This window comes from Oncorhynchus gorbuscha, linkage group LG18 (assembly GCF_021184085.1).
Source record: "Oncorhynchus gorbuscha isolate QuinsamMale2020 ecotype Even-year linkage group LG18, OgorEven_v1.0, whole genome shotgun sequence".
Classification (NCBI taxonomy): Eukaryota; Metazoa; Chordata; class Actinopteri; order Salmoniformes; family Salmonidae; genus Oncorhynchus; species Oncorhynchus gorbuscha.
Window position 1 is genome coordinate 23,260,048 of NC_060190.1, and position 22,077 is coordinate 23,282,124.

At 41.4% G+C, this 22,077-nt stretch overlaps 1 protein-coding gene across 1 annotated transcript in view; it reads right to left on the reverse strand.

Annotated features, from left to right (window-relative positions):
* LOC124002979 (ubiquitin-associated protein 1-like) overlaps positions 1-22,077 on the reverse strand; it is a 38,094-nt gene that overhangs the window by 12,309 nt on the left and 3,708 nt on the right. The window contains exons 2-3 of the mRNA XM_046310851.1: positions 4,384-4,424; positions 4,161-4,285 (exon numbers count right to left, since the gene is read on the reverse strand). Coding sequence (XP_046166807.1) covers positions 4,161-4,285; positions 4,384-4,417 — 159 coding nt within the window. The 5' untranslated portion in view covers positions 4,418-4,424. The remainder of the gene's footprint in view (positions 1-4,160; positions 4,286-4,383; positions 4,425-22,077) is intronic.

Genomic DNA, 22,077 nt, shown 5'->3' on the forward strand with positions numbered 1-22,077 from the left:
TAGGACATCTACTTTGTGCATGACACAAGTCATTTTTCCAAAAATTGTTTACAGATTATTTCACTTATAATTCACTGTATCACAATTCCAGGGGGTCAGAAGTGTACATACACTAAGTTGACAGTGCCTTTAAACAGCTTGGAAAATTCCAGAAAATGATGTCATGGCTTTAGAAGCTTCTGATAGGCTAATTGACGTCATTTGAATCAATTGGAGGTGTACTTGTGGATGGATTTCAAGGCATACCTTCAGACTCGATGCCTCTTTGCTTGACATCATGGGAAAATCAAAAGAAATCAGCCAAGACCTCCACAAATCTGGTTCACCCTTGGGAGCAATTTCCAAACACCTGAAGGTACTACGTTCGTCTGTACAAACAATAGTATGCAAGTATTTACCCTATGGGACCACACAGCCATCATACCGCTCAGGATGGAGATGCGTTCTGTCTCCTAGAGATGAACGTACTTTAGTGCGAAAAGTGAAAATCAATCCCAGAACAGCAGCAAAGGACCTTGTGAAGATGCTGGAGGAAATAGGTACAAAAGTATCTATATCCACAGTAAAATGAGTCCTATATCGACATAACCTGAAAGACCGCTGAGCAAGAAAGAAGCCACTGCTCCAAGTCTGCCACACAAAATCCAGACTACGGATTGCAAACTGCACATGGGGACAAAGATTGTACTTTTTGGAGAAATGTCCTCTGGTCTGATGAAACAAAAATAGAACAGTTTGGCCATAATGACCATCATTATGTTTGGAGGAAAAGGGGGAAGCTTGCAAGCCGAAGAACACCATCCCAACTGGGAAGCACAGTTATGTTGTGGGGGTGCTTTGCTGCATGAGGGACTGGTGCACTTCACAAAATAAATGGCATCATGAGGAAGGAAAATTATGTGGTATTATTGAAGCAACATCTCAAGCCATCAGACAGGAAGTTAAAGCTTGGTCGCAAATGGGTCTTCCAAATGGACAATGACCCCAAGCATACTTCCAAAGTTGTGGCAAAATGGCTTAAGGACAAAGTCAAGGTATTGGAGTGGACATCAAAGCCCTGACCTCAATCCTATAGAACATCTGTGTGCATTACTGAAAAAGTGTGTGTGTGCAAGGAGGCCTACAAACCGGACTCAATTACACCAGCTCTGTCAGGAGGAATGGGCCAAAATTCACCCAACTTATTCTGGTAAGCTTGTGGAAGGCTACTCAAAACATTTGACCCAAGTTAAACAATTTAAAGCCAATGCTACCAAATACTAATTGAGTGCATGTAAACTTCTGACCCACTGGGAATGTGATGAAAGAAATAAAAGCTGAAATATATCATTCTGACATTTCACATTCTTAAACTAAAGTGGTGATCCTAATTGACCTAAGACAGAGAATTCTTACTAGGATAAATGTCAGGAATAGTGAAAAACAGAGTTTAAATGTATTTGGCTAAAGTGTAAATAAACTACCGACTTCAACTGTATAAGCTGGAAGTTGAAGCCTTAGTGTTATTGTCCATTAGTTTACTCTAGGGTTGGGTTAGGAGGAAAATAAGGAAAAAAATGAGGATTGGAAATGATGCAGACAACTACATTGATAGAAGCCACAATCTACATGCAATATTAAAGCTGATTCACCCTCTTGTCTTTCTCTACCATTTTTCAACTGTTAACAACAATGACATACAGTGGGGCAAAAAAGTATTTAGTCAGCCACCAATTGTGCAAGTTCTCCCACTTAAAAAGATGAGAGAGGCCTGTAATTTTCATCATAGGTACACTTCAACTTTGACAGACAAAATGAGAAAAAAAAAACAGAAAATCACATTGCAGGATTTTTAATGAATTTGCAAATTATGGTGGAAAATAAGTATTTGGTCACCTACAAACAAGCAAGATTTCTGGCTCTCAAAGACCTGTAACGTCTTCTTTAAGAGGCTCCTCTGTCATCCACTCGTTACCTGTATTAATGGCAACTGTTTGAACTTGTTGTCAGTATAAAAGACACCTGTCCACAACCTCAAACAGTCACACTCCACACTCCACTATGGCCAAGACCAAAGAGCTGTCAAAGGACACCAGAAACAAAATTGTAGACCTGCACCAGGCTGGGAAGACTGAATCTGCAATAGGGGTAAGCAGCTTGGTTTGAAGAAATCAACTGTGGGAGCAATTATTAGGAAATGGAAGACATCCAAAACTACTGATAATCTCCCTCGATCTGGGGCTCCACACAAGATCTCACCCCGTGGGGTCAAAATGATCACAAGAACGGTGAGCAAAAATCCCAGAACCACACGGGGGGGGGGAACCTAGTGAATGACCTGCAGAGAGCTGGGACCAAAGTAACAAAGCCTACCATCAGTAACACACTACGCCATCAGGGACTCAAATCCTGCAGTGCCAGACGTGTCCCCCTGCTTAAGCCAGTACATGTCCAGGCCCGTCTGAAGTTTGCTAGAGAGCATTCAGATGATCAAGAAGAAGATTGGGAAAATGTCATATGGTCAGATGAAACCAAAATATACCTTTTTGGTAAAAACTCAACTTGTTGTGTTTGGAGGACAAAGAATGCTGAATTGCATCCAAAGATCACCATACCTACTGTGAAGCATGGGGGTGGAAACATCATGCTTTGGGGCTGTTTTTCTGCAAAGGGACTAGGACGACTGATCCGTGTAAAGGAAAGAATGAATGGGGCCATGTATCGTGAGATTTTGAGTTAAAACCTCCTTCCATCAGCAAGGGCATTGAAGATGAAACGTGGCTGGGTCTTTCAGCATGACAATGATCCCAAACACACCGCCCGGGCAACGAAGGAGTGGCTTTGTAAGAAGCATTTCAAGGTCCTGGAGTGGCCTAGCCAGTCTCCAGATCTCAACCGCATAGAAAATCTTTGGAGGGCGTTCAAAGTCTGTGTTGCCCAGCAACAGCCCCAAAACGTCGCCGCTCACCTCTGCATGGAGGAATGGGCAAAAATACCAGCAACAGTGTGTGAAAACCTTGTGAAGACTTACAGAAAACATTTGACCTATGTTATATACCCTTTGTTGGCAATGACAAAGTATTGAGATAAGTATTTGGTAAATAACAAAAGTTTATTTTCCAAAATAATTTGCAAATAAATTGATTAAAAATCCTACAATGTGATTTTCTGGATTTTTTCCCCCTCATTTTGTCTGTCATAGTTGAAGTGTACCTATGATGAAAATTACAGGCTTCTCATCTTTTTAAGTGGGAGAACTTGCACAATTGGTGGCTGACTAAATACTTTTTTGCCCCACTCTAAGTGGTGGAGCATCAACTCCAAAATAACTGATTCCTCTACTCCTTGCACGTTGACTACCAATGTCGACTCCCATCTCTGAGTGTCAAGATTCCTAAGATTAAGTGTTTTTGAAAACGGAGGAGACTAATTAGTTGTGGTACTTCTGAGAACAAAAACACTTGCATCTTTCATAGCGAACTAGCAAGGGACGGAGAGAAAGGGGAGGGGCACCGAATAGGCAGGTCGGCCACCAGGCAGACAGTCAGAACTGTGCACTAGGCCGATCTGCAATGAAAGCTGCATCTCGCAATAGAATGCTGTATCTCACAATTTCTTGGCTTGCAATGTCTCGGAACTTCAGTAAAGCAGGTTAGCATCAATGAATAGGCTACAATATTTTGATGAGTGAGATGGAAGTCTTCGCTCTCACACACAGTATCTGGGCATGTGCATGGGTTTTCATCACGCTGTTCAGTGCGGTACCGAGGGCACCAAAACAGCGGAGAAGTTGAGCCTCGCGCTTCACTGCTCTTTCTTGTAACGGAAATTATCCTACTAGGTCTATGCCGTTTGTTTTCTGCATCTACATCATATGGCTGGGTCTATCTTTCAATGACCCAACTTTCCCCAGGCCTTTATAGCCTTTCGTCTAGTTAGGCTATAACACAGAAAATAATGTTTTGTGAACTACACTGTGATTGTATTTAAAATATTTGTAAAAATATTGTGTAAAAAAATATATATCGCGTCATTTTTTTTAAATATTGAGTAATTTAAGTGTTTTGGTTACGTATTTTTCTTAACTTTAAGGATCCCAGACTAATATAAAGAGGGTGTGATTCCAAGCATCCCAGTCATTGAAACCCTTGACGAAACAGCATCAAAGTCAGAAGACTTACCTGCAGATTGGCGAGCAGAGTGTCACAGTCAGGCAGGCAGATGCCAACCGGAAGCCCCACTTTGGCAGGGCAGCGGAACTTATCGTTGATTTTGAAGGGAACATCATCAAGGTAGCTAATGGGTCCTGGAAAAACAGTTTGAGAAGGCGGCCTGAATGAAAATTACACCAAAATGAGCAGACGGATGGAGAAAATGAAGAGGCAGAAAGAGACACACACTCACCATTGTTGTGGGTATCAGACTTCCTCGCAGCCATTTAGAGTCTAAAACACACACAGGGCCCATGAGTGGACGCAGTGAAACAAAAACAAGATATCAAACACCACATCTACCATTACAACTGTATCCCTGCCTGTCCATACCTGACCAGAGTTGCATCATGCTAAGGTTACAGGTTTTGGATACATAAAAAATAAGCACATCTCATCACATTTGAACATTACTAAATGACATAAATGCAGACATTTATCTAGAGCAATGCATTCAACTAAAGTTAGGCAACATCAGGTACCACCACATATCACAGTCATCTTTTTATTTTCTTTATTAAAACTGTAGATGTTTCAACCGTCATGTTGCCTACATCAGAATGACTATAAGGTGGCGTGCTTCTGGTGAGCCCACCCTCTCCCAAAAAGCTCAAAGACAGCTAAGCAAGCCCCCCTCTGTGCAGACAGTGGCATGTCCCTGTGTGCACAGGGCCAAATAAGGCTGGGCAATTTAGCTAAAATAACACATACTGTCAAATATGTGAAAAATAGTGTGATGACATATTTAATGGTATTTTGTGTTTTTTAAAGATGCAATGTGTAACTTTTTGGGAAACCCAACCAAATTCACATAGAAATGTGAGTTATAGATGGGATTCTGACTGAAAGCAAGTCTAAGAAGCTTAATCAAGCTAGACGTCTTCATTACTTTGTCATTCTCTCTTGCACCAAAAGTTTAAGTGGTGATAGTGGACAGAATGTGGTCGGATCATCACATAATCGGCATATATATTACTCTTACAGAATTTCCACGTGGACGAGGATATTGGAAATTTAAATCAAAGTCTACTGGATGATAACTTAGTTATATATTATTCTGTCCTAGTTATAAACAACGTTTTCCCGACATAACATAGGTACAGCAGATCCCCTTATTGTATGGGACACTTAAAATGTATCTTTAGAGGCCATGCAATTTAGTACTCATCTAGAAAACAAAAGCAATTTAGATCAAAGAGTCCATATTAACAAAGGAAATTGAAGGACTAACAGTACAGTTAGAAATAAAACCTGCACCATAGAGGCACAGAATAAGTTAGAGGAAAAACTAAAAGACATGGAGGAACTTATTCAAGAAAGATACAGTGTAATATATTAATCAAATAAAGTAAACTGGATGGAATATGGGGGAAAATGCACCAAATTCTCTCATTCTTAAACATATAAATGCTACCAATTTTTTTTATTGAAACCTGTTACAAATGGAGTCACGCATGAGTCACCAAATTATATTTTGAAAGAGGAAGTACTTTAAGAATATGTTTTCGTTTCAGTCTCCATCTCCACTAACCGAAGCGAATTGAATGGATTTTTTTTCTCCCAATTAATAATTTAAAATGAACATCTGTACAGAAAGACTCATGTGAAGGTCAAATTACAGAGGAGGAACTTATTGATGCAATTAAAGCCCGCATGCCCGACTAGCATCACCACACTGGATGGCTCCGACCTTGAATATGTGGACACCTATAAGTACCTAGGTGTCTGGCTAGACTGTAAACTCTCCTTCCAGACCCATATCAAACATCTCCAATCGAAAATCAAATCAAGAATCGGCTTTCTATTCCGCAACAAAGCCTCCTTCACTCACGCTGCCAAGCTTACCCTAGTAAAACTGACTATCCTACCGATCCTCGACTTCGGCGACGTCATCTACAAAATTGCTTCCAACACTCTACTCAGCAAACTGGATGCAGTTTATCACAGTGCCATCCGTTTTGTCACTAAAGCACCTTATACTACCCACCACTGCGACTTGTATGCTCTAGTCGGCTGGCTCTCGCTACATATTCGTCGCCAGACCCACTGGCTTCAGGTCATCTACAAGGCCATGCTAGGCAAAGCTCCGCCTTCTCAGCTCACTGGTCACGTTGGCAAAACCCATCCGTAGCACGCGCTCCAGCAGGTGTATCTCATTGATCATCCCTAAAGCCAACACCTCATTTGGCCGCCTTTCGTTCCAGTTCTCTGCTGCCTGTGACTGGAACGAATTGCAAAAATCGCTGAAGTTGGAGACTTTTATCTCCCTCACCAACTTCAAACATCAGCTAGCTGAGCAGCTAACCGATCGCTGCAGCTGTACATAATCTATTGGTAAATAGCACACCCATTTTCACCTACCTCATCCCCACAGTTTTTATTTATTTACTTTTCTGCTCTTTTGCACACCAATATCTCTACCTGTACATGATCATCTGATCATTTATCACTCCAGTGTTAATCTGCAATATTGTAATTATTCGCCTACCTCCTCATGCCTTTTGCACAAATTGTATATAGACTCCCCTTTTTTTCTCTGTGTTATTGACTTGTTAATTGTTTACTCCATGTGTAACTCTGTGTTGTCTGTTCACACTGCTATGCTTTATCTTGGCCAGGTCGCAGTTGCAAATGAGAACCTGTTCTCAACTAGCCTACCTGGTTAAATAAAGGTGAAAAAATAAAAAATAAATAAGGCTGGGGAAACTCCAGGGCTGGATGGCATACCAGTGGAAGTATACCAAACTTTTTTTGATATACTCAGGAGGACCATTATTATCTTGTTTTAACCATTTAAAAATATATGGTAAATGGATGGTGTTAAGAGATAGATGGGAGGGGTTGAATGGAGCTGAAGGGTGGGACTAATAAAACAAGATAACCAATGTAAAACATACGGGGTCTGTAAAATGTATATAGGTTCAGAAATGTTTAAATAGTACAGTTACAAAGAGAAATCAAACTGGATGGAGTCAGAAATAGAGGAAGGACTAAAAACAAACAATATCACTATTGTAAAATAGATTATGTCTGTAAAATGTGTATAATATGAAGGTAGAAGCCTAAGTGTTATTGTTTATTAGTTGACTCCAATTGGGGGAGGGGTGGTAGGGTTTGTGGGGAATAATAACGGTATATATATATTTTTTAATTTAAAAGTGTGTACAGTTGAAGTCGGAAGTTTACTTACACATATGCTGGAGTCATTAAAACTCGTTTTCAACCACTCCACAACTTTCTTGTCAACAAATTACTGTTTTGGCAAGTCGGTTAGAACATTTCTTTGTGCATGACAAGTAATTTGTCCAACAATAGTTTACAGATTATTTCACTGTATCACAATTCCAGTGGGTCAGAGGTTTACATACACTGAATTGACTGTGCCTTTAAACAGCTTGGAAAATTCCAGAAAATTATGTAATGGCTTTAGAACCTTCGGATAGGCTAATTGACATCATTTGAGTCAATTGGAGGTGTAACGATGGATGTATTTCAAGGCCTAACTTCAAACTCGATGCCTCTTTGCTTGACATCATGGGAAAATCTAAAGAAATCAGCCAAGACCTCAGGAAAAAAATTGTAGACCTCCACAAGTCTGGTTCATCCTTGGGATACATTTCCAAACGCCTGAAGGTACCAAGTTCAACTGTACAAACAATAGTATGCAAGTATTAACACCATGGCACCACGCAGATGTCATAACGCTCAGGAAGGAGACGCATTCTGTCTCCTAGAGATGAACATACTTCGGTGCGAAAACTGCAAATCAATCCCAGAACAGCAAAGGACCTTGTGATGATGCTGGAGGAAACAGGTACAAAAGTATCTTTTGCCACAGTAAAACGAGTCCTATGTTGACATAATCTGACACCATCCCAACCAGAAAGCACAGGTGTGTCAGCATCATGTTGTGGGGGTGCTTTGCTGCAGGAGGGACTGGTACACTTCACAAAATAGATGGCATCATGAGGTAGGAATATTATGTGGATATATTGAAGCAACATCTCAAGACATCTGTCAGGAAGTTAAAGCTTGGTCGCAAATGGGTCTTCCAAATGGACAATGACCCCAAGCATGCTTCCAAATTTGTGGCAAAATGGCTTAAGGACAAAGTCAAGGTATTGGAGTGGCCATCAAAGCCCTGACCTCAATCCTATAGAACATTTGTGCGCAGAACTGAAAAAGTGTGTGCGAGCAAGGGGGCCTACAAACCTGACTGTGATGAAAGAAAAATGTGATGGGAATGGGAATGTGATGTAAGAAAAGCAGAAATATATAATTCTCTACTATTATTCTGACATTTCACATTCTTAAAATAAAGTGGTGATCCTAACTGACCTAAAAACAGGTCATTTTTACTAGGATTAAATGTCAGGAATTGTGAAAAACTGAGTTTAAATGTATTTGGCTAAGGTGTATGTAAAAATTCCGTCTTCAAATGTATGTATACACACACACAACCGTTCAAAAGATTGGGGTCACTTCGAAATGTCAATGATTTTGAAAGAAAAGCACATTTCTTGTCCATCAAAATAGCATCAAGTTGATCAGAAATACAGTGTAGACTAGAGGTCGACCGATTAATCGGAATGGCCGATTAATTATGGCCGATTTCAAGTTTTCATAACAAACGAAAATCGGTATTTTTGGGCGCCGATTTGCCATTTTTCTTCTATTTTTTTTTACACCTTTATTTAACTAGGCAAGTCAGTTAAGAACACATTCTTATTTTCAATGACGGCCTAGGAACCGGTGGGTTAACTACCTCGTTCAGGGGCAGAAAGACAGATTTTCACATTGTCAGCTCGGGGGATCCAATCTTGCAACCTTACAATTAACAAGTCCAACGCAATAACGACCTGCCTCCCTCTCGTTGCACTCCACAAGGAGACTGCCTGTTACGCAAATGCAATAAGCCAAGGTAAGTTGCTAGCTAGCATTAAACTTATCTTATAAAAAACAATCAATCATAATCACTAGTTAACTACAGATGGTTGATGATATTACTCGATATTATCTAGCGTGTCCTGTGTTGCATATAATCTGACTGAGCATACAAGTATCTAAGTATCTGACTGAGCAGTGGTAGGCAGAAGCAGGCGCGTAAACATTCATTCAAACAGCACTTTCGTGCGTTTTGCCAGCAGCTCTTCGTTGTGCGTCAAGCATTGCGCTGTTTATGACTTCAAGCCTATCAACTCCCGAGTTGAGGCTGGTGTGACCGAAGTGAAATGGCTGGCTAGTTAGCGCGCACTAATAGTGTTTCAAACTTCACTCGCTCTGAGCCTTGGGGTGGTTGTTTCCCTTGCTCTGCATGGGTAAGGCTTTGATGTAGTGGCTGTTGTCATTGTGTTGCTGGTTTGGAGCCCATGGAGGAGCGAGGGAAGGGACGGAAGCTATACTGTTACACTGGCAATACTAAAGTGCCTATAAGAACATCCAATAGTCAAAGGTCAAATGGTATAGAAGGGAAATAGTCCTATAATAACTACAACCTAAAACTTCTTACCTGGGAATATTGAAGACTCATGTTAAAAGGAATCACCAGCTTTCATATTTTCTCATGTTCTGAGCAAGGAACTGAAACGTTAGATGCCTCACAAGTCCTCAACTGGCAGCTTCATTAAATAGTAGCCGCAAAACTCCAGTCTCAACATCAACAGCGAAGAGGCGACGACACACCGATACCATAGAGGTTAATATCAAACCATCTGTAAATACCAATAAAGTTGTTATATTACAAGGCAAGTTGGTTTAGCCACATAAAAAGACAGGAACCGTCCCGCTAACCATGATTGGCTGATGTGCTGGACGTATTGGTCTGCCGTGTAACATCTTCTGTCTATAAAATGAGCTGCTTGTTGTGAGTAGATAATTATTTCTAAAGATATAACTTAAGCCATGGAGAACGGCAAAAGTATTGCTATGGCTCTCAATAACATTCCTGCCCTGAATTTATCGGGCGCTATCGAACAAAGGTCAGTGGGAAAAGGTTGTGATGGACTACTTTCTGGAGGACAAGCTTCCCATGCTGGCTCTCTCAGACTCTGAAAATGAATCAGACCATGTGAACCAGGGTGACTTGACACAACGGGCCAAGCAAGCTGTACAAACAAAACCGGAAATGACACAGTCTAATTCAATAAAAGATGTTGCAGTCTGCCATGAAGTGTTCATCCATGTATACAGGTAAGAGTCTAGCTACAGTTTCAGACATTATGCGTTTCTAATTTTGTCAGGTTGTTTTCATTGCAAGTTAAAGCTTACTGTTAGCTAGCTAGCTGATGTTAGGCGTCTGGCTCGCTAGCTAACATTACGTGCATGATCTGTGGAGTAGTATCTCGAAGCCATTCGCATTGCTAGTTATAGCCTAATGTTAGCTAGCTAACATTGGACCCATTTGGTTAACTTTAGCTAGCTATGACAAAATGGTTTGTATTGCTAGTACTCTATAAATTGGGATGATGGTTCATTGTTTAGCTAGCGAACTACACATCTAAATAAAAAGACTCCACTTGATGATAACATGACCCCTCAAATTAGCCAGGTGTGTCTGACGGTGATTACGGCCATCTATTGTATCTGGAATCTGTCTTTCAGCATCAATAGAACACATCTGACTATCCACCAGTCATACAAGGAGAATGGTCTAATGCCTCCCATCAAAAACCCAGCCCGTCTAGTGTTCAACCTTCCCAAGTTCTCTCACGTCACCCCGCTCCTCCGCTCTCTCCACTGGCTTCCAGTTGAAGCTCGCATCCGCTACAAGACCATGGTGCTTGCCTACGGAGCTGTGAGGGGAACGGCACCTCAGTACCTCCAGGCTCTGATCAGGCCCTACACCCAAATAAGGGCACTGCGTTCATCCACCTCTGGCCTGCTCGCCTCCCTACCACTGAGGAAGTACAGTTCCCGCTCAGCCCAGTCAAAACTGTTCGCTGCTCTGGCTCCCCAATGGTGGAACAAACTCCCTCACGACGCCAGGACAGCGGAGTCAATCACCACCTTCCGGAGACACCTGAAACCCCACCTCTTTAAGGAATACCTAGGATAGGATAAAGTAATCCTTCTCACCCCCCTCCCCCTTAAAATATGTAGATGCACTATTGTAAAGTGGCTGTTCCACTGGATGTCATAAGGTGAATGCACCAATTTGTAAGTCGCTCTGGATAAGAGCGTCTGCTAAATGACTTAAATGTAAATGTAAATGTAAAAAAGAGAGCTGGCCCAACCAAGCACTTGTTCAGAGTGAGCAGTCCATCTAGCTGAAGATGGTTGCTGACTGCAAGACCACCTGTCAAGACCTACAGTTGTCTCTGGGTGGGCCCTACTGAACCAGCAAGGAAAGAAATCAGGATGCATTTACAGCTTTGATTTTGCTCAACAAGTAAGCAATATTTCCTCCTTTATACGGATTAATGCACACAAAATATAAACGTTCTCTCACTGTCAACTGCATTTATTTTCAGCAAACTTAACGTGTAAATATTTGTATGAACATAAGATTCAACTGAGATGATCTGAAAAGGTTCCATAGACATGTGACTAACAAATGGAATAATGTGACCCTGAACAAAAGGATCAAATGTAACAATCAGTATCTGATGTGGCCACCAGCTGCAATAAGTACTGCAGTGCATCTCCTCATGGACTGCACCAGATTTGCCAGTTCTTGCTGCGAGATGTTACGCCACTCTTCCTGCAAGTTCCCGGACATTTCTAAGGGGAATGACCCTAGCCCTCACCCTCCGATCCAACAGGTCCCAGACGTGCTCAATGGGATTGAGATCCGGGATCTTCGCTGGCCATGGCAACACTGACAGTCCTTCTGTAGCTCAGTTGGTAGAGCATGGCGCTTGTAACGCCAGGGTAGTGGGTTCGATCCCCGGGACCACCCATACGTAGAATGTATGCACACATGACTGTAAGTCGCTTTGGATAAAAGCGTCTGCTAAATGGCATATATTATTTATTATTATATTATTCCTGTCTTGCAGGAAATCACACACAGAACGAGCAGTATGGCTGGTAGCATTGTCATGCTGGAGGGGCATGTCAGGATGAGCCTGCAGAAAGGGTACCACATGAGGGAGGAAGATGTCTTCCCTGTAACAAACTCCTTTGAGATTGCCTGCAATGACAAGCTCAGTCCGATGATTCTGTGACACACTGCCCCAAACCATGACGGAACCTCCCCTTCCAAAATCGCTCCCGCTCCAGAGTACAGGCCTCGGTGTAACACTCCTTCCTTCGACGATAAACGTGAATTCGACCATCACCACCGGTGAGACAAAACTGCGACTCATCGGTAAAGAGGACTTTTTGCCAGTCCTGTCTGGTCCAGCGACGGTGGGTTTGTGCCCATAGCTGACGTTGTTGCCGGTGAGGACCTTCTTTACAACAGGCCTACAAGCCCTCAGTCCAGCCTCTCTCAGCCTATTGCGGACAGTCTGAGCACTGATTGAGGTATTGTGCGTTCCTGGTGTAACTCGGGCAGTTGTTGCTGCCATCCTGTACCTGTCCCGCAGGTGTGATGTTCGGATGTACCGATCCTGTGCAGGTGTTGTTACACGCGGTCTGCCACTGGGAGGATGATCGTGACCATGCACAAGCTCCAACAGTCTGGACCTTCACTTCCTGCTCACAGGCTACACCAAGTATGCATCCCCCCCCAACTGGTGCATCAGCCTCATCAAGCAGCACTTCAGAAATGTCCAGGTTAACACTGAGATTGCTGGGGTTGTGAAGGACAGCACTGTGGCAGGGGTCAAAATCCCACAGCTGATTGGACTGGAGGATGGTATGGTGCTGGTGGAAAGCTATGGCTGGCAACAACACCTCACTTCGTACTTCAGGACGCTGCCACAGATCAAGCAGTACCAGCACTTCAGGTGAATATCATTTTCATTGCGTGAGGTTATTCTTCTTATCTAAACTTGGGAGGTGAATTGATGTTTGTAAAGTTATGATTTTACAGCTTCAATGCACTGGATGGAGCATGGTGTTGTCTCCAAGGAGCGTTTGGACTCAGTCGGGACCAGGTTTCAGCTGCTGCGCAACGCTGACATCCTTCCTCCCATAGATGGTCTGCATGTACAAGCAACACCTGGACTGGACACAGCTCGACAAACTTATATTTTTGAGAAGATCATGGAATTTTGTGATGAAGAGGCGATGGACATCTCAGGCCCTGCACCAAAGTCAAGGGCAGGACAGAAACAGGATCTCAGAATATAGATCCCTTGTTCAGACAGACCAGTTCATCACTGGGGGCGAGTTCCCAGTCATCATCACTTTATGCAGTGCCTCTATTCCCATGGCTCTCTCCTAACACACATGGTATGCTACAATTTCTTTTGTCCTGCTGCTCAGCCACTTCTCCCTTGATATAACTACCTCATCTACCATATCACTGATTTCATTATTTATTATTGTTCTTGTACACACGGTATATTATGTTATTTCTCTACTGGCATTGACACTATTTTTGATTTTGCTACTATGCAAGGAACCAGTTTGCTGTACCGTTTACACCTTCTGTAGAGACCCATCCACTTAGCAAGATACGTCTGGGGGTTATAGCATATCTTTCACAAGACCCATCAATTTAGACAAGTGCGTGATCTAATATTTATTTTTAAAAAATTATCTGGACACTTTGTTTACCTGAAATTGTTCCCTATTGCAGGCTACTACTTTTACCACTTAGTCTTAAATCTTTACTACACTACTCACTGTTTAGTACATGACGTCACAATCCTTAAAGAGATGGGTGGGGCTGGCTTAAGAGGCTGTGAAGAATGCTGAATGGGTGTAGACAAAGAAGAGCTCTACAGTAGGTGTACCAAAACATTTAAGAGCCAAAGTGGGGGTTACAAGTTTATCAACTTTTGAAGCAGAATAACTTTCCCATTGTTCCTCAAATGCAGTGTATGATATACCATTTTGTAGCTCTGCGTCTCTGCTTTTATCCAATGTAGAAAACACAATTTCAAATTTTGCTACATAAGACCGAACCAAGGCGGTCGGTCACATATAGTAGGCCGCACTATGAATACATTGTTGTTTGACATGACAAATTAATAAACCAGATTGTCCTACCCTTCCACAATAATACCTAAAAAGGTGTTGGTCAGCATTTCCGAGGGGACCCTATAGAATGTTAAATACCCCTTCATCGTGTTGCTAGCTAACATAGCCATGCTTCGTCTATTCCGCTTTGATTTAGAATATAACTGTACTGCACCAACAACATGCTGATCGAGGCCTACACCAGCACTCAAAATCAGGCTGATATCAGATAAAACCTATCTGACCTATTACATTTTAGCTAACTAGCTAGCTAGCCATCCAACTAACTAACAAAAATCATTAGAGGCTAACATGATTTATTGTTAGTCACAACTTGCAAAGACTATCTGTATGCAGAGAGTACGATACAAACTAAGTGTCATTATAGAACTCTTTGAAAGCAGCATCGTCGTCACCAACATCTTGTTGCGTTTGACCATGCAGACTAAGTGAACGGCATGTGAAATGCTCGAGCAGCACCAACAACTGCTCTCCTTTAGTAAAATGGGTCAGGGCTTGTTGTGAAAAGCGGCATGCAGACAATTATGTATACAGTGCATTCGGAAAGTATGCAGACACCTAGACTTTTTCCACATTTTATTACATTACACCCTTATTCTAAAATTGATTAAATAAAAAGGTCCTCAAATCTACACACAAAACCGCATAATGACAAAGCCAAAACAGGTTTTTAGAAATTTTAGCAAATGTATTAAAAAATAAAACAGATGATAAACAGACACGATTTGGAAAGGCACACACCTGTCTGTATAAAAAGGTCCCACAGTTGAGTCCATGTCAGAGCAAAAACCAAGGATTGTGTCAACGCACAGATCTGGGGAAGGGTTCCAAAACATTTCTGCAGCATTGAAGGTCCCCAAGAACAAAGTGGCATCCATCATTCTTAAACCGAAGAAGTTTGGAACCACCAAGACTGTTCCTAGAGCTGGCCGCCCGGGCAAGTTGAGCAAATCGGCATGACAGCCCGCTTGGAGTTATCCAAAAAGGCACCTAAAGGACTCAGACCATGAGAAATAAGATTCTTTGGTCTGATGAAACCAAGGATGAAACCAAGATTGAACTCTTTGATCTGGAGGAAACCTAGCACCATCCCTATGGTAAAGCATTGTGGCAGCATAATGCTGTGGGGAGGTTTTTCAGCGGCAGGGACTGGGAGACTAGTCAGGATCGAGGTTAAGATGAAGGGAGCAAAGTACAGAGAGATCCTTGATGAAACCCTGCTCCAGAGCGCTCAGGACCACAGACTGAGGCAAAGGTTCACCTTCCAACAGGACAACAACCCTAAGCACACAGCCAAGACAATGCAGGAGTGGCTTTGGGACATGTCTCTGAATGTCCTTGAGTGGCCCAGCCAGAGCCCCGACTTGAACCCGAACGAAATTGTAGCATCATACCCATGAAGACTCGAGGCTGTAATCACTGCCAAAGGTTCTTCAACAAAGTACTGAGTAAGGGGTCTGAATACTTATGTAAATGTGATCCATTGAAAGAAAAAAAAACATGCAAACATTTCTAAAACCTGTTTTTGCTTGTCATTATGGGGTATTGTGTGTAGATGGGGGAGGGACAAATTAATCTGTTTTAGAATAAGGCTGTACAGTGGTTAGCCCTTTAAATTCTTCGATATAGGGGGCGCTCTTTTAATTTTTTTGATTTAAAAAAACATTCCCGTTTTAAACAAGATATTTTGTCACGAAAAGATGCTCGACTATGCATATAATTGACAGCTTTGGAAAGAAAACACTGACGTTTCCAAAACTGCAAAGATATTATCTGTGAATGCCACAGAACTGATGCTACAGGCGAAACCCAGATGAAATTTCAAACAGGAAATCCCCCAGATTTTGAAGGCGCTGTGTTCCAATGTCTCCTTATATGGCTGTGAATGCGCCAGGAATGAGCCTACACTTTCTGTCGTTTCCCCAAGGTGTCTGCAGCATTGTGACGTATTTGTAGGCATATCATTGGAAGATTGCCCATAAGAGACCACATTTACCAGGTGCCCGCTTGGTGTCCTCCATCGAAATTATTGCGTAATCTCCAGCTGCGTGTATTTTTCCATTTGCTTCAGAGGAGAAAACCAACTGCTACGAATGATTTATCATCGAATAGATATGTGAAAATCACCTTGAGGATTTATTCTAAACAACGTTTGGCATGTTTCTGTCGATATTATGGAGTTAATTTGGAAAAACGTTTGGCATTGTAATGACTGAATATTCAGGGTTTTTTCTTAGCCAAACGTGATGAACAAAACGGAGCGATTTCTCCTACAAAAATAATATTTGGGGAAAAACTGAACATTTGCTATCTAACTGAGAGTCTCATTGAAAACATCCGAAGTTCTTCAAAGGTAAATTATTTTATTTGAATGCTTTTCTTGTTTTTGTGAAAATGTTGCCTGCTGAATGCTAGGCTTAATGCTGTGCTAGCTATCAATACTCTTACACAAATGCTTGTATATCGAAAAATACGACGTGACTCGCCGCCATCAATTACATAGAAAATTGGAGAATTCTAAATTAAAACCAAAAGCCACCTCATGGGTCTCCCGGTTTTGGCCGGCACGGGTATAGAACCTGCACCTGTTTGTACTGTGGGAGCCCCCATCCACAAAGTATCAAAAATACAGAGTGTTGTTGTTAAAGGTATATTGTCCTTCTAATAGGCCATAATGGGCTATTATAATACTGTACATGGTGTCCAGGTCAGGATACCCAAAACATTAAAGAATGTTGGTACTTATTTTTGAATGAGCGAGTCACAGCTTTATGTAGGTGCCGGCTATATGACTGTGCCATCAACTTGATTATATATGATGTTATTTTGTTTTTAAAAATATGGAAGTGAACGATTGTAATCTGAATAAAAGGCCAAAGGCCAATACATTTATTTCTGTTTTAAGAGGGAGATAAAAGCTGGGCCAATTGTGCGCCACCCTATGGGACTCCCAATCACAGTACGATGTGATACATAATACTTGTTGTATTATTTGTTTTGGTCTTTTCTGGTGGATTAAATTGAAATTGCAACCAATCACAGCCGGTTGTGATAGAAATACATTTGACGATAAGTTGGCTAAGTTAGAATTCTCCCCCTACCCTCCTTCTAGGCAAGTCTACCGTCCAGCTACCTGCTAATAGACAAAATGGCGTACAACATGAACATGTGTTTGAAAGAGTATTTTCCAGTAAGCAACTATTTGTTCATCATTAGACAACTTTGTTCTAATATTTCTGTATTAAGTGATCTTTATTCCCATAGTAATTCATTATGGATCCATAACAAAATAAATACCTGCATTTTGAAAGAGTCTTTATAATTATTTTATTAACGAAAGCATAAAGATGCCATTATTAGTTACATTGTTTTAGTTTGAATGTGCAGATTGGAACTAAGAACAGCGTGAACGTTTCCCAAGTCAGCTGCATTATTTGTGCAATGTCCCTTAGTGTTGCTCTGTGCTACATTGGTGGGGGTCTACAGTCATCTCATGGGTCTCCCAGTCGAGGCCAGCGCAGGTATTGAACCAGCATCTGTAGCAACACAGCTTGCACTGCAATGCAGTGTCTTACACCATTGCGTCACACGCTGTACAACGTGACCGGTCGGGAGTGGCCTACAGTACTACAGCAAGAGCAAAATAATCCCAACAAAATAAAAGAATAAAAACCTTAGTGTAATAGCCCTTTCAGTAAGTAATACTTAAGTCGTGCACAATTATCAGTTTCTATTTAGGTTTATGTCACCCACTCATTGTCAGTTAGTGACACAGTAGGACCCAAAAAGCATAATCAGTGCTCTAACTCACCCATGCGCTGGTCTGGAGGAATGAAGTGGTGACGCAGCGTACCGTACTAAATGCAGGGTACAGTACTAAGCCTGCAGCATAATCGCGGAAGTTTTAGTGGAGCAACCACTGCATATACGTAGCTCACTTGGTAGAGCATGGCGCTTGTAACGCCAGGGTAGTGGGTTCGATCCCCGGGACCACCCATACGTAGAATGTATGCACACATGACTGTAAGTCGCTTTGGATAAAAGCGTCTGCTAAATGGCATATATTATTATTATTATATACAGTTGAAGTCGAAGTTTACATACATATAGGTTGGAGTCATTAAAACGCGCTTTAGAACCACCACAAATTTATTGTTAACAAACTAGTTTTGGCAAGTCGGTTAGGACATCTACTTTGTGCATGACAAGTCATTTTTCCATTGATTGTTTACAGACAGATCATTTCACTTATTATTCACTGTATTGCAATTCCAGTTGGTCAGAAGTTCACATACGCTAAGTTCACTGTGCCTTTAAACAGCTTGGAAAATACCTGAAAATTATGTCATAGCTTTAGAAGCTTCTGATAGGCTAATTGACATATTTTCAGTCAATTGAGGATGTATTTCAAGACCTACCTTCAAACAGTGCCTCTTTGCTTGACATCATGGGAAAATCAAAAGAAATCAGCCAAGACCTCGGGGAAAAAAAAACTGTAGACCTCCATAAGTCTGGTTCATCATTGGGATCAATTTCCAAACACCTGAAGGTACCACGTTCATCTGTACAAACAATAGTACAAGTATAAACACCATGGGACCATGCAGCCGTCATTCCCGCTCGGGAAAGAGACACGTTCTGTCTACCAGAGATGATTGCAAATCAATCCTAGAACAACAGCAAAGGACCTTGTGAAGATGCTGGAGGAAACAGGTACAAAAGTATCTAAATCCACAGTAAAACGAGTCCTATATCGACATAACCTGAAAGGCCGCTCAGCAAGGAAGAAGCCACTGCTCCAAAACCGCCATAAAAAAGCCAGACTATGGTTTGCAACTGCACACGGGGACAAGATCACACTTTTGGAGAAATGTCCTCTGATCTGATGAAAAAAAAAAAAAAAAAATCGAACTGTTTGTCCGTAATGACCATCATTATATTTGGAGGAAAAGGGGAGGCTTGCAAGCCGAAGAACACCATCCCAACCGTGAAGCACGGGGGTGGCAGCATCATGTTGTGGGGGTGCTTTGCTGCACGAGGGATTGGTGCACTTCACAAACTAGATGGCATCATGAGGCAGGAACATTATGTGGATATATTGAAACAACATCTCTAGACATCAGTCAGGAAGTTAAAGCTTGGTCGCAAATGGGTCTTCCAAATGGACAATGACCCCAAGCATACTTCCAAAGTTGAGGGTTAGTTGAGGGCAACCAAGTCAAACTATTGGAGTGGCCTTCACAAAGCCCTGACCTCAATCCTGTAGAACATTTGTGGGCAGAAGTGAAAAAGCATGTGCGAGCAAGGACGCCTACAAACCTGACTCAGTTACACCAGCTCTGTCAGGAGGAATGAGCCAAAACTCACCCAACTTATTGTGGGAAGCTTGTGGAAGGCTACCCAAAATGTTTGACCCAAACAAGATGTTTTCTGAAGGAAATTGGAACTTTCACAAAGATGCAACTGAGCGGGAAACATCTCAATGAGAAATGCACATTTCAAGCCCAAATCTACATTTTTAAAAAGTAGGAGTAGTGAGCATTGAGGCTTTGTTTCATCTGACAGAACTCCCCTTAGGACATTAGTGCTCCTTTGACATCCTGGGGAATAGCCTAGTATTTCAGTCGCCAAGAAAATTGGTTGAAATCAGTGAAGTAATGGGCTTTCCTTTTATATCTGCATGACCAGAGCATAACAAGGACAGTGCGCTACTGAAGAACCATATCTGCCATAGTAATTGCACATTCCTCTTTCGGTTCCTGAGGTTCTTTTTCTGTGAAAATGTGTTTTGATTTGCATTTGAAGTCACAAACCGGTAAATTGGTTATTCTGCCGCACGCCACGCCACAATGCTTGGCATTATAAATAGAGGCGTGTGTGTTAAGTGTTCAGATTTGATTGGAGTTTGCGTTGGGTGCTGCTTCGGCTGTATCCTAAGTAGGCTATAGCATTACAGATGTCAACGTGCAACTGATACTGGGATATAAAACAGAAGCAACTGCTCCAATGAATGCTTCTGCCACATACCGAGGTAAAATAAGGTTTTATATCAGACGTTCAATAGAAATTTGCCGTTAGCCTATTTAAACGTTGAAAATGTGAATTCCTCTGATTACTATGAAGGATTTTTCACATGCAAATGCTTTTGTTAGGGACCGGGCAGATTGTTCTTTTTGACTGGGATGAAAGTGCAATCACAATGCGGGCCCTTGAGTGTCTCAGTGATGAGGTTAATTCCACCAATTCATTTTTTAATTAAAAAATATATATATGTACCTTTTAACTGCAAGATCTTTTTGAATGATTGTTACATCACACTCAAATGTTTTTGAAAAAGCCTGGCCCACTTTTACAACCAAGTTTTGACTTGATAGAAATAATAAAATCATAACAATATGGCTAAGATAGTAAATCATTGAACGTTAATGGATTGAATGGACCTGTTAAATGAAAACGAGACCATATGTACTTGAAAAGGCTAAAGACTGGATGTTGCGTTTATACAAGAAACAGGGGCAGAACAATAAAGTTAGAGGGAATGGGTTGACCAGGTACTTACCTCTTCATTATAAAACAAAGACACAGGGAGTAGCTGTGTTGATTAATAAGAATTTACCCTTCTGTGTAACGAAAACAATTATTGAGCCACTGGGACGTTAAGTAGTGGTCCATGGAAGAATGCATTCTGAATCTTGGACCTTGCTTAATGTATATGCACCGAATTATGATGATCATCATTTTTATTCTAGATATATTCCTCAAGGTAGTGGAATTTCAGGGAACACTTAGTTTGGGGCGACTTAGATTTTTGTCTGGATCTGATTCTGGATAGCTCTTCAACTAAAGCAACCTTATTGAGACTAAGTCAGCCAAATGTATTACCATTTATGAAAGACTTCCATTTGAAAAGGCACATAGAGACAGCTCCACCCCCAAGATAGGGATGACTCATTCTACTCCTGCCCGCATAACCCAGGTGTATTATTTTCTCCTATCAACACAGGTAACCCATAGCGTTGTGGAAACTTAGTATTTATCCAGAACTATCTCAGATCAAACAAAGTGTGAGAGGAGCATGGATTGCAGATGGAGTTCAAGGGACCCAAGTCTTTTGAAGTAGGCAGAATTTTGTCAAATTATCAAACACCAAATAAAGTTTGTCCATCTTCTCCCTCTAGTTTTGTAATCTGGGATACATTAAAGGCCTTTCTTAGGGGTCAAATTATTTCCTATACAAAAAGGTAAAAAATAAAATGCACTTCTGAATTAGAGAATGAAATCCTTTTACTACAGAAATAACACCAAAAAATCTGACTCTGAAGAAACATACCGGTCATGGTGAATAAAGTATATAATACCTGAAGTACTTACAAAACTGAAAAGGCTATTTTTAGAACTAGGCAAATGTATTATGAATTGGGGAAAAAAACAAAGTCTTGGCCTGGCATAGGTCTGGGTGATATGGCCAAAATATATTTTGGTATTGCATGTGGATTTATATTATGCATGTGGATTTATATTAAGATCAAAGTAGAAACATTGTTGTCATCAACATTGTTGTATGTGCTGCATGTACCATGCAGACTGAACGAAAGTGTCTCGTGGTCAAGCAACAACAAATGCGCTCCTTGAGTGACAGGGGGTGGGACTAGGTCTGTGTGGAAAGCGGCATGGAGAGAGAGAGAGCGGAGAGGGATGACCCAAGCAGCGGAGTAAACTATAAAAATGGACGTTATACACAGCGTATCACATTTAACAAATCAAACATTAAAATAGCGTTATAGAAGGTAAAGTA